General features: G+C 33.6%; 1 protein-coding gene across 5 annotated transcripts in view; it reads left to right on the top strand.

Moving 5' to 3' along the window:
• Ptprc (protein tyrosine phosphatase receptor type C) overlaps positions 1–16,603 on the top strand; it is a 110,073-nt gene that overhangs the window by 55,116 nt on the left and 38,354 nt on the right. For 3 of the 5 annotated variants that reach the window (XM_047520672.1, XM_047520671.1, XM_047520670.1), the window contains 7 exons: positions 1,703–1,777; positions 2,928–2,951; positions 4,831–5,046; positions 6,317–6,454; positions 7,657–7,794; positions 12,498–12,623; positions 15,507–15,665. In XM_047520672.1, the coding sequence (XP_047376628.1) occupies positions 1,703–1,777; positions 2,928–2,951; positions 4,831–5,046; positions 6,317–6,454; positions 7,657–7,794; positions 12,498–12,623; positions 15,507–15,665 (876 nt within the window). Of the gene's footprint in view, positions 1–778; positions 923–1,702; positions 1,778–2,927; positions 2,952–4,830; positions 5,047–6,316; positions 6,455–7,656; positions 7,795–12,497; positions 12,624–15,506; positions 15,666–16,603 lie in introns of all 5 variants that reach the window. The other 2 variants (XM_047520669.1, XM_047520668.1) reach the window with 1 other exon arrangement.

The following is a 16,603-nucleotide window of genomic DNA, read 5'->3' as shown; positions in this document are numbered from 1 at the left end:
ACCAAGTACAATGTGCAACTTCTACAACACTAGATTCTATACTGATTAGCTCATTTATCATTAGAAAATAGGGAAATTAGGTCGACATAATGTAAAGTTTGTTGGTTCTAAGCCAATTTGATTTTTACCTGGCAAGAGAACCTACCCAGTCAAAGTAGCATTGTAACCTACAACCAGAAAGAACTCTTGAGCTCAGCTACTGCATAGGCAGGAGCCCAGGGTATCTATTTTAAGAAATTAAAACTGAGTACCTGCACACAAGGATCCTCTCCTAGAGAGGTGTACCCATGTGAGGCTCTCAGCAGGTGCCAGGCCCACTTCCTCCTGTGCCAACCTTAACACAGTCTTTTATATACAGACTTTCACTTTAGTCTTCACGGTGTCCACACCACCAAGACAGCATCCCTCTCTACTGTTCTGATTTATTTTCAGTATTGCCTATGTCAGCTCTCAGCTAGGAATCTTGACCTCTCTGTGCTGTCCGAGCTACTTCCTGGGGCTCCAACTGTTTTTTTTGGTTTTTTTTTTTTTTTTTAATTTATGGTCTGATTATAATGGTGCATAGGTTTCCAGTTGTCTGCCCTTAAAATTCATCTTTCCCAAAAGCCCTCGTATTTTTTAGTACAGTTTTGTGGAATGCATCTGTTGTGATACAGCAGATATGCTTGAATGCTCCTGCTCTGCCTTAGCTTCAGTAATCATATTTATGTTGGTTGTCCAGTCACTGCCCTTGTGTGACAGAATCAAATGACAGTGCTGATGGTCCTTCCGATTGCAGGTGTCCCTGATGGGAGGAGTACAGCCAGCACCTTTCCTGCAGACACAGCCTTCCCCTCAACAGTCACCCTCAGACCTGCACACAACAGCTCTGCTGTCTTACCTGCATACACCTCCAATATCAGCACCACAGACAACTCCTCAGGTTTGCCTTGATGCAATGCTACAGGTGTTTTAGGTTATGGATAATGAAATGGAAACTCAAAACTTGAATGTATCTCTTTTATTTCTCTCCAAATATTATTTTCAGGTTTCCTGATTTACAAAATTTTACATCTTGATACTAATTTAAGCACAAGACACTTACCAGTAAGCTTTCTCTGGACATATTTTTTATTACTAGTATTATAAAGGTGTATGATAAAGAAGAAAAGATAATAGACTTTAATGTTATCTAGCCCTGGGATCAAATTCAGCTTCTTCAATTTTCTAGCTGATTTTAGGACAAGTTGCTAGTATTTTCTGAGTATTGATTTTGCCTTCTGTAAAAATGGATATAATAATACTCATTTCATGAGATTGATATGAAAATTGAATATGCAAAAACATCTGATATGCAATGGATATTATCAAAGAGTAACCAATCCCTTTAGTATTGAAAATAAGGAGAGTTGTAATTGAAAGGAAAAATAATAGTTTGAAGAGAATTACACATCAGGTAAGAATAATATTAAGGAATGCATAGTTTACTATCAACTTACATGATGTTTAGTTCAAATTACTGGAAATACTAATTATCTAAAAGGGTTAGTAATAGAAAATCTTTGGGTTCATTTGACTATTTCAAAAAACAAGCAAGTATTAGTTCAATAGGGATTCCTAGAACAAAAAATTGATCAGGACATTATCTTTGCTAAAGAGTTTTTCCTTCACCCTTTAATATGACAAAGTCGTTAACTTTTATTCTTTTGTTATTTCCTTGCAGATTCCAACTCTATATCTACTGCAGCATCCACTATGAGCCTTCCAGCAAGCACTGTCCCTCCAGTTACAACAATAGGTGACAACCTTACTCTCAGTCATGTGGTCACACTACCACCAGTACTGAGGATATACTTACAGCCCAGTCTTCCACTTCTTCTATCTGGGGCTGCTTTCTTTGAGAGGTTCAACTTAGCATTTCATTCCCAAGAGCCATGGAATAGCATGCCCTTATCCTTTTGGCAATGCAAGAACTGATGCGATCAGGACATAATCTTACTGTAATAGCCACCACACTGTTGCAGTAACATCCCCTACAAGTTCTATGCTTTATGAAAACCCATATGAGAAATAACCAAATCTATTAGAACTTCTTTCTCTAAGAATCGGTTTAAATATTAGTGTGGAACAGAATAATTCTGTCAGTGAAGCACTGATTTCCAAGTGATGGACAGGTAACCAAGGATGGGTGACAGTTTTGGTCAAGCAATATGAGGGCATGGAGGTGAAGGGATGGGGTTCCTGGGGAATTCCCACTGCAGTGGCTGCATCTGGATCAGCAAAGGCAGAGTCTGCAAGTCCACCATTCTCCCCCAAATTCTTCCAACTCTGAGAGAAGACTAGTAGAGATCTCTTACCTTTCATGCATCACATTTCTTCCCAACTTTTCAGTTAAATCATATGCTCACACAATATACTACTCAATTTATTGAGAGAGCAATTTATTTTTTTCTCTTTGCCAAAGTATTTTTAAAGAGTTTATACAAAAGCTAAACTAAAGAACAACACAGCCCTTACCTGTAATACCATTTGTAAAAGCAGAGTATAAACTTCAATCAATAAAGGTTATAGCCATATAAATCCAGGTTTAGATTAGTAAAGGGGTTGAGGACCTTTAAAATATCTTTGGCAGTATGACTATTTGGCCTCATCACCATAATGTAATCAGATGTGTACAAAAGAGTCTTGATACTATTTTTATTACAATTGCATTTAGTGAATAAAGTTATGAAAATATTTTATAGACTAGTTTGTTACTGAATAACATTTGGGATTTGATATCAAACATGTTACTGGACAAACTGCAAAAATATACTCTAACCTCACTAGATAGATTTTCTAGCTTAAGAAGTTAAAAAGTGTAAATCACCTTACCCCAAAATAACTAGAGCAGCTCTATTTTAAAAAAAAAAAAGAAATAATTCACCTTATTTTCTTTTCTATTACAGCTACTACACCTTTACCAACATGTGGTAAGTTTGTTTACTTAGAGGCAGCCTACTTTAGTGTGGAAGAGAACTTTAATTATTTTCTTCTTCATTCCAAGATTTTAAAATGAACTCTCTGGCTCTCATCTTTTGTGAATGACCAGCTCCAAATCTTGAGAGCCAGTGTTGCTCAGTGGCAAGATGGTTAGATTTCATATTCAGACCTGGTTTTGAGATCCAGGATTGTAAATTAATAGCTAGACAACTTTGATGAAGTCACTTAACTACAGTTAGTTATTTGTAAAATGGGATAGCAAGTTTGCTTTAGGATGGGAGAAAGATGATAAATATGTGCATAATACTTGCAAAACTTATGAAGAAGGAAAGAAGAAGAAGAAAAAAAGTCCTTTTCTGTCTATCCCTCCATCTCTCTGTCTTGCCAGACCTAGGGATAGCTCAGTATAGCCGCTTAGAAACATTTAGTCCATTCTTATCTCTTGTCCCAGCAGAAGCAAAGTCTTTCTTTGCAGAAAAATTTATCCTTACATTTACTTCCAGTTCTCACCACTGAAGCTACAGCCTTCAGTAGCTTTCTATATGATGATCTTTTATTTTTTTCATTTTATGCATATGTTTATTCTCCATGAGAATAAATTGTCTTCATAAGAAAAAAGCATATTTCTTTTCCAGATTAAGAAATGTTTGTAAGATATTATTACAATCTTATTTTTTAAATTAAATTTTTTATTTGTTCTAATTAGTTGTACATGACAGTAGATCTTTATATGAACTATATATATTTGTTTCATGCATTTATTTAGGTAATGCAACCTTTTTTGCTCAGATTTCTGTGAACCTCTCCCCGGTATCATTGTCTCCTTATACTCTTCACTTAAGTAACATGAAACTACTTTTCCAAACACATATGTTTCTGCCACTGTGCCTGCTCCTGCTCTTCCTCTGCACCTCCAGTTCTTCTCCATCCCTATTGTCTGTCTCCTGTATTTGTTCTTGCATCTCCTGCTCATATTTTAAAACACAAATGGAGTCATCTTTTCTGGAAATCCTCTCCTATCCCTTCAATATGAAGAAATGTCTCTTTCTTGCTCACAGATAATTCTTGCATAATCTTATTATAGAACTTTGCTTGTGTCCTGCAATTGAGGCTGTGTTTCTCTCCACATTTGAAGGTACATTTCTAAATGTTGATCACATCTGACTTGCTTTTCTCTTTCTAGTGTTTGGGATAGTATTTTAAACACATAACAAGGTCTTAAGAATTTTTGTTAAATAAAAATGAGTGAATAGAGTCATATTTATTGAAAAGATAGTTTTACCAGTCAGTGGAAATTGTTGACATTAAATTAAATGTAAGTGTTTAGGAGGTGTTTATTATTATTAAAAAGTAAGTAAAGGATTGAATGAAAGTATTGAATTAGGGCCTAGTCTATGAATAATTGACATTCCACAAATTTGGAGAAACAGATCATTTATAACCACTTTTTAGAAAGCAAGGAAAATTATACAGTAAAGAGAGGAAATTTGTCAGATTTGTGCATCAATCCAGCAAGTAATTATTGAGCTCTTATTAATGACAGATATTATGCTTTGATCTGAATTTATGTCAATGTTCAAAATAAACTAGTCTTGATTTTTATGGAAAATATAGCCCCATTAGGAAGATAGAGATTAACAATAACTATCTAAATATAAATTTATAAGCTGGAGTCCTTGATAAGTTAAGTACAGGGAACTATTAAAGAGTGGCATGGAGGCCCCTAATGTATTTCTTTTGTATTTTTATGGTTGTGGGGATATTTTGTTAGTGATTTGACATTTTTAAAAAATTTATTAAGGAATTTGTATTTAATGCAGTCTTATTTATTCTTTCTAAAGGATAATCCTCACCTTTTTTTTCTTTCAGAGGAAAAATATAAGACCATCTCTGTGAATTATATATATGACCACAATAATAGATCGTTTACGGCAAAGCTAAATGTTGAAGTTAATGTGTCATGTGACCCTGATAATTGTAAATCAAAGTTGCAAGGTCTACAGGGATGTTCCAGTAGCATTGTTAATCTATCTCATGTTTCATGTACTAATCCACCTAAAAGATTAAAATTAGATGTGCCACCAGGTAAATATCAATTTATTTCTGTTTGTGTATTGACAAACACAGCACAGTTTCATGCATGTGTGTTCTCGTGGTCCTAGTCTGATGAGAGAACAGTGCTGAGGGAATTAAAGCAGACAGTGGATGAATTGTATGCACCCTTATCCCAGTAAGAATGATCAAGTCGCACAAGCCTTCTCTTCATACCCTGTAATGCCCCATCTACTTCTTTTACAGTGGTCATTTAACTTAAATGATTTATTACACTAACTGATTTTATATAAATTTTTTCTTCTCTCTTATTGAATTCAAGTTATTATATGTACACATATATTATATGTAGGATATATATTATATATACACACATATTTAAATTAAGGATTTGATGTGTATGAAAGAACCAAAATGATTTCACGATAAAGGAGAGTTTCATCATGTTAGGAGGTCAAGCTGGTTTTGTGAACTAAACCACTGCTGGAAAAGAGAAAAGCTCTAAGGTGTCAAGCAGACTTCACTGAAGCAGTTCTTAGCAAAGTACATGTGGAAAAGGGCTTAAGAGACTGGACAGTTATCTAAAAATTCTCATATCATTTAGTAAAGTGAAGATTATTGAGTAATTTATTAACATTTGAATATGTTATAATCTGATGCTTTAAAAATATCCACTTAATTTATTCATTTTCCCTAAAACTACTGAAATAATCAGTTGAATGCAGAAAATGACAATATTTGAAAATGCCTTCCAGGAGTGAGAAAACTCCAATATTTTGTGCAACAGTTGTCCCAGTAAAAGTCAAATTGTTCACTGAAAAATGAACATACCTATAAGAAATCAAATGAAATCTTAGAAAATGTGCAAAACTGCAATTTTATCTAGATATTTGCTTGAGCTTTATTTTTAATAGTAACATAAATTTTAAATGAAACCCTACTGAAGTGTATGGTTTTCAAAATATAAAAATACTGTTTTTCATAAATAATGATAAATGTTTGAAGTAATAGATATAACTACCCTTCCTTTACAATTAAACAACATATACATGTATCAAAACACCACATTGGACACCACAAATTAGTACAATTATGTGTCAGTTAAAAATAAAGTAAAACTAAAAATAATAATAATAAACTAAATAACCAGGAAGCATCAAACTGTGAAAGTTATAAAGGCTTTTTCAAAAGTCATCTAAATTCTTATCAAATCCTGTCATGAATATAATATTAGGGACTGTAGTTGGGAAATAATACAGATTATGAAGTGTTAATCATGTTTATTTTTGTATCTTCTTGACAGAGCCTAAAATGTTTACGTTGGTTGATTGTACACTAAAAGAAGTAGCAAATATTTCAATTTGTTTAAATTGGGAAGTAAACACATCCTTTTCTTCCTTGCCTTGTGACCAAAAAAAATTTACATATACATTTAAATGTGGTAAGTCTATGACATTAGTCAGAGAATTTTTTATGGTACAAACTTGTTCTAGATACAGTTTAATTCTTTTTCTCCCCCCACATACCCACTCTTGCCTTTTATGTATGTATGTATGTATGTATGTATATATTTATTTAATTTTTGATTTGTGATATGTTTGAAATCAAACAACTGTATTATTTATGCTGCTCAAATTCACAAAACTGAGACTCACCCATAAGGTATTTATTGAAAAAGTAACATTTATTAATTTAAATATTTTTATTGATAATTGCTATATAACGGGCATTGTTGACAAGATTTTGAGAGAAGGGTGTTATAAAAGACTGATGATACATATACTCTGGTAGAAAGGAAAAACTGATATGGGATTTTCAGGCTTCTGTCAAGAAAGTTCACACAGAAGGTCAAGAATACTTAATATAATTAATTATCATTATTTTTATGGGAAAATAATTATAATGGGAAAACAGCAAGTGCTTTGAGGAAAAGATCTGCTTCTGGATTGAGGGACCAATAATTGAGAGTGCATTGCTTTATAAGTGTATTTGAATTTAAAATGATGTGGACTCTCCCAGCCCTTGACATAAAGACACCTGCCAAGCCATATTTGTCAAGACAGAGATGTGCACACACACACAGGTACATACACACACACACATACAGGATGGAGTGCAGCACCGGCTGTTATCACCATGTTAGGAGAAGATGCCTGACTACAGTGTAAGCTGTGTGGGCACAGCCAGAGCAATTGTATGACAGACAGACAACCAAACAATGGTCTGGGGTCTGGGGAGATAGCTCAGTTGGTAGAGTGCTTGCCTTGCAAGCACAAGACCCTGGGTTCAATCCCCAGCACCACAAAAAAAAAAAAAAAAAAAAAAAAAAAAAAAAAAAAAAAAAAAAGGTCTATCTAGGCCAAGACGAACTAAGGTGCACTCTCAGTTCTGAACAGAGAATGCTGAGGCAATGCCTCCTTCCACCAGTTAAACGAGGGATACTTTCAAATTAAGTTACACTTGAAAAGTATTCCTTTAAAGTTGAGTGTAGCAAAATCATTTTCAGGATCTTTGACTTACTATTTCAACCATTTGCATTGGTTTCCTACCTAATGAATATTATATCACCATAAATATGGATTAAGAAAAGAAACTTAGGTGTGATATATTTATGTTCTCATCTGCAACAATTATTTATTTCAGGTAATATGGAATTTAATCAAAGAACAGTGAACTTAGAAGGTCTTCAACCAAAAAAACCCTACAGTTGTATATCAGAAGTGTTTTATAATCACCAATTATATACTAATACAAGTAAACTTATTGAAACAGATCTTGGAAGTGAGTATATTACTTATGTTTATATGTAAAATTGCTTTCTCTTTCGTGTTCTTAATGACTTTTTGAGAACTACAGAAAATAATGGAATTTCAGAAAACAACTTTTAATCTGTTTTTAAAGTTGAATTTGAAAGTAAATTACACAAGGCCCAAACTTCTGTCATTTTTTTTTTTGTTGTTCAAATTGTAGGCTGTAATTGGAAAGAGAACCAAAATAAGCAAAACGTTTGTTTTCTCACTTGCCATTTCATTTCCCCTTCTTTTAATAGTATCATTCTCTCTTTTGTGCATTGCTGTACCCTCTGCCCCTGTATCAAAGCCTGCCTCTGACAGAAGTAAAATGAGCAAAGAAACTCACAAAGCACAGTCGTATAAGTATTGATTGCAAAATAGTAATTATTGTTATCAAAGTACCAGCAATATGGGTCATATGAAGATGATAATTCATAATTGACAACTGAAAAGTGAGATTATGGAAATGAATAGCATTTAGGAGGATTGGTGAAATGATGTTAAAAATTCCATATTTATTTAGAACTATAAAGGTTCCAGTTAAGTTTAGAATTTCCCAGGAATATTTATTATTTGAGAATTTATGAATAACCACTATAAGGAAAGTAAGAGATGGCACCACTGACAAGCAATAGAAGAATATGATGGAATAAAGAAAAGAGTTCTATGTATCACAGAAGGAAAGGGGATATGGAGGAACATGAGGAGGAGGAGGAGGAGGAAGAGCAAAAGAGAAAGGAAGAGTAGGAATGGGCAGAAAACACCAAGTAGGAAACAATAGGGAAATAGAAATGTCACAGTATATCAAAAGTCCCAACAAAAATGAGAACTTTGCACAGATTACTCAGATTTGAGGAAAGACCAATTTGGGGGAAATTTTGTAGTGTAAAAAGTTTAAGTGATTTTATTGGATTTTTTTTTCACTTTTTTATGTATTGAATGCAAGTCAATGAAAAGTGCCTGTGAAACAAATGCAAAGATAACAAGGTTTAGAGAACATATTATTGAACAAGGGAAAAAACAAAATAATAGGAATTTATTATTAATTGTAAGTTCTGGTTTTTGAAAAGAATAATAAAATAGCCAGTATCCAGCAGAACAATCCTTCCTCTATGGACTGAATGAAATAATAAGAATAAAACATATGGTGGAAATTCTATAAACTAGAAAACAACTCTGCATCCAATTTGAAAAGTTAGATGAAAAGTGTAGTTTTCCAAAGGCTCGGATACATGAGCATTTACCTAGGAAGAGTAGGAAATTAGAATTAAAACTATACAACTTATCTTTCTACCTACCTGTTTTCTTAATTGTCTTTTATCTTTTAAAGAAATGATCGCTTTATAGGGCATGAGTGTGTAGCTTGGTGGTAGAACCCATGTTTAGCATGCACAAAATACTAGATTTAATTCAAAACACCTTGAAATATAAATAAAAATAAAATGGTAACTTTAACAGCAAGATAGTCAAATATTTAAAAAGCAGATAATTCCCATCCAAATGGTTCCACTGTATAAAAGGCATGGGAACCTATCAACTCACTTTGATTATTCTTAGGATTTTGAATAGGGTTAAGGTTAAGATAATGCAGGTATGAAACCAGGCCAGAGCTTAGACAACTATAGATCTGCATTTCCTATGAAATTAGGAATGAAATAGTAAGTAGACAATTAGCAAAATGTATTAAAAAATAATATACATTATTAAGAGTTATCCCAGTAATATGTTTATTTAAGGCTGAAAGATTCCTGTGTTACTGGGATAAAAAATATATGTACATATTATACATAAAATATGTATATTTGTACAAGTACATATATGTTTGTACATGGCTTGTGGTGAGTGTTCAACTTCTTTCTTTTGCATGTGGCCATCTGGTTACCCTAGCACCAATTGCTGAAATTCTTTCTCCCATTGCATTGTCTGGCTACTTTATTCAAAAATTAGGTGAACTTAAAGATAAATGTATTTCTTGACTCTTAGTTCTATTCATTCATTTATGTATCTATCTTTATATCAGTACTAGATTCTTACTGTTGCTTTGTAATAAGTTTTACAAATCAGAAAGTTTGAGTCATTCAAATTCATTCTTCTTCCTCAAGATTGTTTGGAATATATGGCAGCCCTTGAAATTCCAGATGAATTTTAGGATCAACTTGCTAGTTTTTACAAATCTTCCTGAAATTCTGACAGGGACTGTGTTCAATCTAGATCAATTTGGGTAGTATGACCACATGACATGTTAGTCTTCTTATCCATGAACTGATATAGAGTGTCTGTCCATTAATTTATGTCTTTTTAAATTTATATCCAAAATGTTTTGTAGTCTGCAGATTTTGTACTTCTTTTGTTGAATTTATTCCCAATTTAAGTCTATTCCTTGTTATTTTTAAATTTCATTTTTGGCATGTTCACAAGTAGTATATAGAAATACAATAGACTTTACTGTATTGATTTTTGTAATTTGCCACTTTGCTGAAATCATTTATTAATTATAATATTTCAAGATTTTTGACAGACCATTCTAAAGTGATTCTAAATTCTGTATGGAAGCCATGGCCAAAGACTAAGGGAATACCTAAATCCAGCTCTCCCTATAATTTTCCAAAATAATATAAGCCACAGGAAGAGTAAAAAAGACTACATAAAACTACACCCTTAGATTACTAGAAAATTTTAATATTTTTTCCATATTAAGTACTAAAATTATTAAAGTCTTTATAAATCACTGTATCAAAATAGAAATCTTAGAAAACTAATGGTTATATTTAATAAAATATACAAGTACTTCTATTGGGGAAAGGGCATCATTGTAGAAAAAAAATGAGCATTAACTTTTTCCTCTGAACAAACACAAAAATTCACTCAAAGTGGTCTGTAGATCTCAAAACTTAAACTGTAAAAAATCCAACACAGGAGAATAACTTTGTGCCTTTAGTCTAGGCAAAGCTTCCCAAGGCACAAAAAGCCGACAAAGAAAAAAAAATTGATAAACTGAGCTTCATCAAAATTGAATGCTTTTCCCCTTTAAATGAAGAGATCATGGGAAATGAAAAATCAATCCATACATTGTAAGGAAATATCTGTGATTAATGTTTTTCAACAAGGGAAGATTTTTTCCAGAATGTATAGAGTTCTTTCAGCTATGAAACATGACAGCAAAGAGGTCAGTGAAAAATGGTCAAACATTTCAAACATATACTTTGCAAAAGAATATACACAATTGATTAATACACAGATAAAACAATGATCAAAGTCATTGACATCTGGGAAATGCAAATCAAAGCAATAAGATGAAAATGATATTATACATTCACTAAAATGGCAAAAAAAAAAATGGGTCTATAGTAACTATTGGTGAGGATATGAAGTAATGACCTCTTGCAGTTTCACTTCAGATATTTACCAAAGAGGAAAGAATATATCCCCCAAAACTCATCATATTCATTGAGAATAGCCCAAAACCTAGAAAAATCTCAAAGATCTACTGTTGAATGATAGCTAAATATGACATACCTTCATAATGATACAAATACTACTTGTATTAGTCACCTTTCCATCCTATAAGGGAATACCTCATGAAATTAATGTATAAAGAGAAAAACGTTTATTTAGATCATGATTCTGGAAGTTCCAGTCCAAGATTGGGTGACCCCAGGCTTTGGGCCTCTGGTGAGGGCATTTACTGGTAATCATGGGGAGTGCATCATTGAGCAAACTGCTCACCTTGTGATCTATGAAGTAAAAAGAGAAGAGGAAGACACTGGGGTTCCTCAATCCCATTTAAGGGTATGCCTTCAATGACTTAAGAACCTCACATTGGGCCCCATCTCCTGAAGATTCTACCACCTCCTAGTAGCACACTTTGGGAATCAACCTTTAACACACTGGCCATGGAGGACATCCAAACTTTAGCACTACCAATGAGTAAAAAATATTAGTAGCTACTGACATACCCACCAAGAAGAATAAATCTTCAGAATGTTATTTTTACATGCAATATGTGAGATGTAAAAAACTACTTCCTGTTTAATTTTATTTGTGTGGAATTAGTAAAAAGACACATTAAATATACAGTAACAGAAATTAGATCAGAAGGTTTACAAGCTGAGCAAGGGAGCTGGGTTGACTAAGAAGAGGTAGGGAAGGCCTTTTTGAGGTGATAGAAGTATTCTACATCTTGATGATGGTGGTGGTTATGTGGATGTACCCCTTCATTATAACTCGTCAAGCTGAATCTCAAATGGAAGCATTTCCATGTAAAATATGCCTCATAAATTTCATTTAAACATCTATAACATTCTTTATCTCAGGTTCTAATAACTAGTTACTGGAAGCAATAAGTGCTACTCAAATAATAACTACTAAATTTATCAGTGCTAAAAATTAGATTTTTTGAGCACAGTGGGATCTAGAAATTTCAAAGTATCTGGACAACAAACATGAGAGGTAGAGGGTGTTCTCAGGTATCTTTAAGTTAATGGAATGCTTAAGCTCCTCAGGGTCACTCTGAAATGACACTTAGCTTGTTCATTAATTCTACAGCCAATTCAATAAACTCTAATTTTGTTCTTTAAATTCCATTGCTAATTCACAATCAAATATAGCTATTGATAATGCATGATTGTTATATAAAGGAATATGTACTCCATGTCTTATTTTTCATATTACATATTCTTATTCTTTGAACAGTTCCAGGGGTGCCTCAGAATCTTTCTTGTTCCAGTAAAAGTGAAAATGAAGGAGTAATTACCTGGAAATCCCCTAAAAGTGAATTCACTCCCCATGGATTTGTTCTTTGTTATAAGACCAATTCAGGTAATTTGTATAGAGTTAAATTCCTTATGAAAAAGGGGAAGTCAAGAATTTGAAAGTTCTAGAAATGTGGAGAGAGGCAGTGAACCATAGAACTTCCAGCATAGAGATGCGAGGGTATTCTATTTGCCTTAAGTTTAGAATTGCTTCCATTCTTGAACACAGAACATCTCCAACATTGGTTTATTTTTCATGATCTGTCTTTGTTCCAATCTTTGTACTCCAAAGCTTGGAGAAAGAAAATCTCTAACAGTAATTACTTATTTCTGTCTTGCAAATGTTATGTAAGTGACTTTTACTGTTTCAAAGTCATTACTCAAGTCCCTAAACAAACCAACCAAGAGCAAAACATACTCAAATGGCTATACACAAAATATGGGCTATCCATCTGTAATGCTTGTGTGGGGTTGGAGGAGCTAGAAGAGGAAGGTGGACAATGTTTGGGCTCTTTTCTCCAAAAGTGCATACTGGTAAATCCAGTCTTCACTCTGGAACGTGCACTGACTTTGCTTAAAGACCTATTGGATCCAGGACACAGTTCATTCTCTCCATATGCAAAACCCACCTTCTTCCTTACAAGAGTGCTCTGCTATGTTTTCTCATTCATCTCAAATACAAACCATAATGAGATCCTCTCTCACGCTAAGACAACGGGAGCTGGTAGGATTACAATATTGTGGAAGTAATTGTTAACCACTCTCATTATTTCGAATAAAAGCACTATTAAAAACTCAAAAGAATAAAGTCTTTCAGATTTACATTTCATATTACTTTTTAATCACATATTATGTCATTTTCATAATTGTTTCAGTGTCTCTGAAAGCTAGGAATTAAAGTGGGTATTTGGTATTAATTTAGCTTCCTTGGTATATCAGGTATTTTTTTTTTTTCTTTTTTTTTGTGGTGCTAGGGATTGAACCCAGGGCCTTGTGCTTACAAGGCAAGCACTCTACCAACTGAGCTATATCCCCAGCCCTATCAGGTATTTTTATAATGTTTTACTTAACCCATTTTGTCCCACTGTCCCAGATGTGGAATACCTATAAAAACTTAAATACAGCATACAACATATAATATCATTATATTATAATGCCAAGACTCTAATGACAGTTATATTAATTAGTGTTAGTTACTATAATTATATATATAAACTTGAGATTATAATTTCCAATCCATTTTATTGTACCAGTGTTTGGTTTTTTAATTAATTAATTTTTTTAAAATTTATTTTAATTATTTATACATGGTAACAGAATGCATTTTGACATGCTGTACACAAATAAAGCACAACTTCTCACTTCTCTGTCAGTAGCTTGGTTCCATAGTTTAGTTATTGTAAATCGAGCTGCTATAAACATTGATGTAGCTGTGTCACTGTAGTATGCTGATTTTAAGTTCTTTGGATATAAACCCAGGAGTGGGATAGCTGTTTGGAATGGTGGTTCCATTTCAAGTTTTCTGAGGAACCTCCATACTGCTTTCCATATTGGTTGCACCAATGTGCAATCCCCACCAGCAATGCAGGATAGCTACTTTATCTATTTGCAATCCCATGGTGTTTTCTAGATATGACTATAATTTCCACTTTACAAATAAGTGACTAAGACTTAAGCATATACTGCATTTTTTTTTAAACATACACTGCTTCTTACAAGCCCAGGGGCACATCCAGCAAAGGGAGGTACTCAGGACAAAGGTCAAGTTTTGTCCTATTGCAGGTGCTTGTCCCCTCTACTACCCCAATCAGCTTGTGAAATGACGAAGACTGGAGAATGAACTCTGAAATCTCAAGCTTGAGTCCACATTGCCTTCATTCTTCCTTTTCTCTGAAGTCATGGACATATTGTTTGATCTCTTTGTGGCTGTTTTCTCATCTGTAAAATCAGATGATACTAAGAGTGTCAATGTTTAGGGTTGAAGAGATGATTAAATTAATTAATTCATGTATACCATCTAAAAAACATGTGCCTGACTTCTTGGCACATGAAGCAAGTGTTTGCTTCATTGTTCTTAATCATTGTTTGCTCTAATATTGTATTTTAACTGCTATTCAGTAACATGCTAACTCTCCTATCTTCATTTAACCCATCTTTCCTCATGTCACTTGTCTAGTAAAAAATGTCGGTCTCTAGTGATTTTTTTCACTTGAAAAATACTGACTCTTCTTCCCGAATGTAAAGATACTTCAGTGAGACCCTTCCTCTCTTATGTATCCTTGGTCAGAGTCTGCTGTCTTAGGCTTGTCCCTAAGCTTAAAACATTCCTTCTTTCATTTGCTACATCTTTTTTTCCTTAAGCCACTCGGTTTCACTCATCTTTGAATGAAGAGCTCAGAATCCAATACTAGTTTTCACTCGGTCTCATGGACCCCCATGAATTACTACAGTGCTTAATTTAGTATGATAGAGTACACCTAGTTATTGGTGATCCAATGAGGTCTGCAATGAAGGTCCATAATGGTAGCTCACATTGACATTTAAAAATTGGAGACTAACTATTGAAAAATGTTTGATAAAAAAAAAAGTAATCATTCCAAACTATTCTAATTTACAACTTTTCACAGTGCCCACCAGGGCTGTGATGTCTCAGGAAGAAAAGAGAACACCTTCACAAATGTGTCTGGGGATTTTAAATATATCATATGCTAAATCAATCATATGAAACCATCATTTTTGAATACTAGAGGTTTTTTTTTACATAATTGAATTTGTTCAATAATATTTTCTGAGCCATTGTATGTACTTCTGAGCATTAAGGATATACTTACTTCTCAATCACTCATTAGCTTGGAATCTGCTTGGAATTATATGGAGACCAAATTAAAAATCTGGTAGTCTTGACATTTAAGGACCTTGCTGAAGTCTTCTTTTCTTTTCTTTTCCTAAGAAAAAAACTGCAGTCACCTGAATTGGACTGAAACCAAACATGATTTGGAAACTTTGAAACCCTTTAAACAATATGATGTATCCTTATACGCCTTTGTCACTGCAAAAGTACAACGGAATGGAAGCGCAGCAGAGTGCAAATTTCAAACCCAAGCAGGAGGTAAGTTCCATGCCTTAATACTTCTTTCCATGAATGAACAGCAAAAAGATCAGAATTAACATTTTAGTCTATGATGCCTCCACCTTTTTGCTTCATTTTTGAAACACGTTGATGTAGCATGTCTGTTAACATCTAGGATTTATAACCATTGAAAACAAAATAATTAAAAATAATTTAATAACTGCCATGCTGGGTTCTCTCTACTTTAGACATATTTATAGAACAGCAAGAATAAAGAATCAGTAAAATTTGTAATATTATAGGCAACCAAAACTAACCAACTTTAATAAAAAAATACATTGTTTCTTGTTCTCTTCACCCTGCAGACTATTATACAGAGATTTAGCAATGTTTTATCAAGCATTACCTTAACCTCTGTTCACCTGATAAAACACTTCATGCAATACAATGTTTTTGAGCAATTTTCTTCTTTATATTACAATGATCTACATAATATTTTATTTTATATCATATTTTTCATTTGAGATTTTGGGGACATTTGGCTGTTGTTGCCTGTGTGATGTCTCCTGTTTCCAGGCCCCAAAATAGATCTACCCCTAAAGTAATTACTAACTTTCATGAAAGACAAGGAAGAAGAAATAACCCAGAGTGAGGCAGTGTAGCTTTAGAGACTTTATTGGACAACATGTCAGTGAAGGAACATTGTCCTGTTTATAGAGTTAAAATATTCTCCCCATCATTGAGGTTATGGCTTAAACAGTTCAAGTTTATGCCTCTTTTGTATTCCTGAGTTTCTGTGATAACACAGAAAGCAAACACAATCTGTTGCTTGCTCTTGAAGCAGGATAATTCAAGCATTTTTGGAAAGGACAGTTGGGAGGTAAGGTAGGCCTCGGAGGTTTTTAGATCATCACCATTTCCCCTCCCTGCTCCTTCCCTCACCCTCTGCTTTTCCTCTGTTCTCTTTTTCTACACAC

The sequence above is a fragment of the Sciurus carolinensis genome, chromosome 12 (genome assembly GCF_902686445.1).
Source record: "Sciurus carolinensis chromosome 12, mSciCar1.2, whole genome shotgun sequence".
Lineage (NCBI taxonomy): Eukaryota > Metazoa > Chordata > Mammalia > Rodentia > Sciuridae > Sciurus > Sciurus carolinensis.
This window is presented reverse-complemented; position numbering and strand designations above follow the sequence as displayed.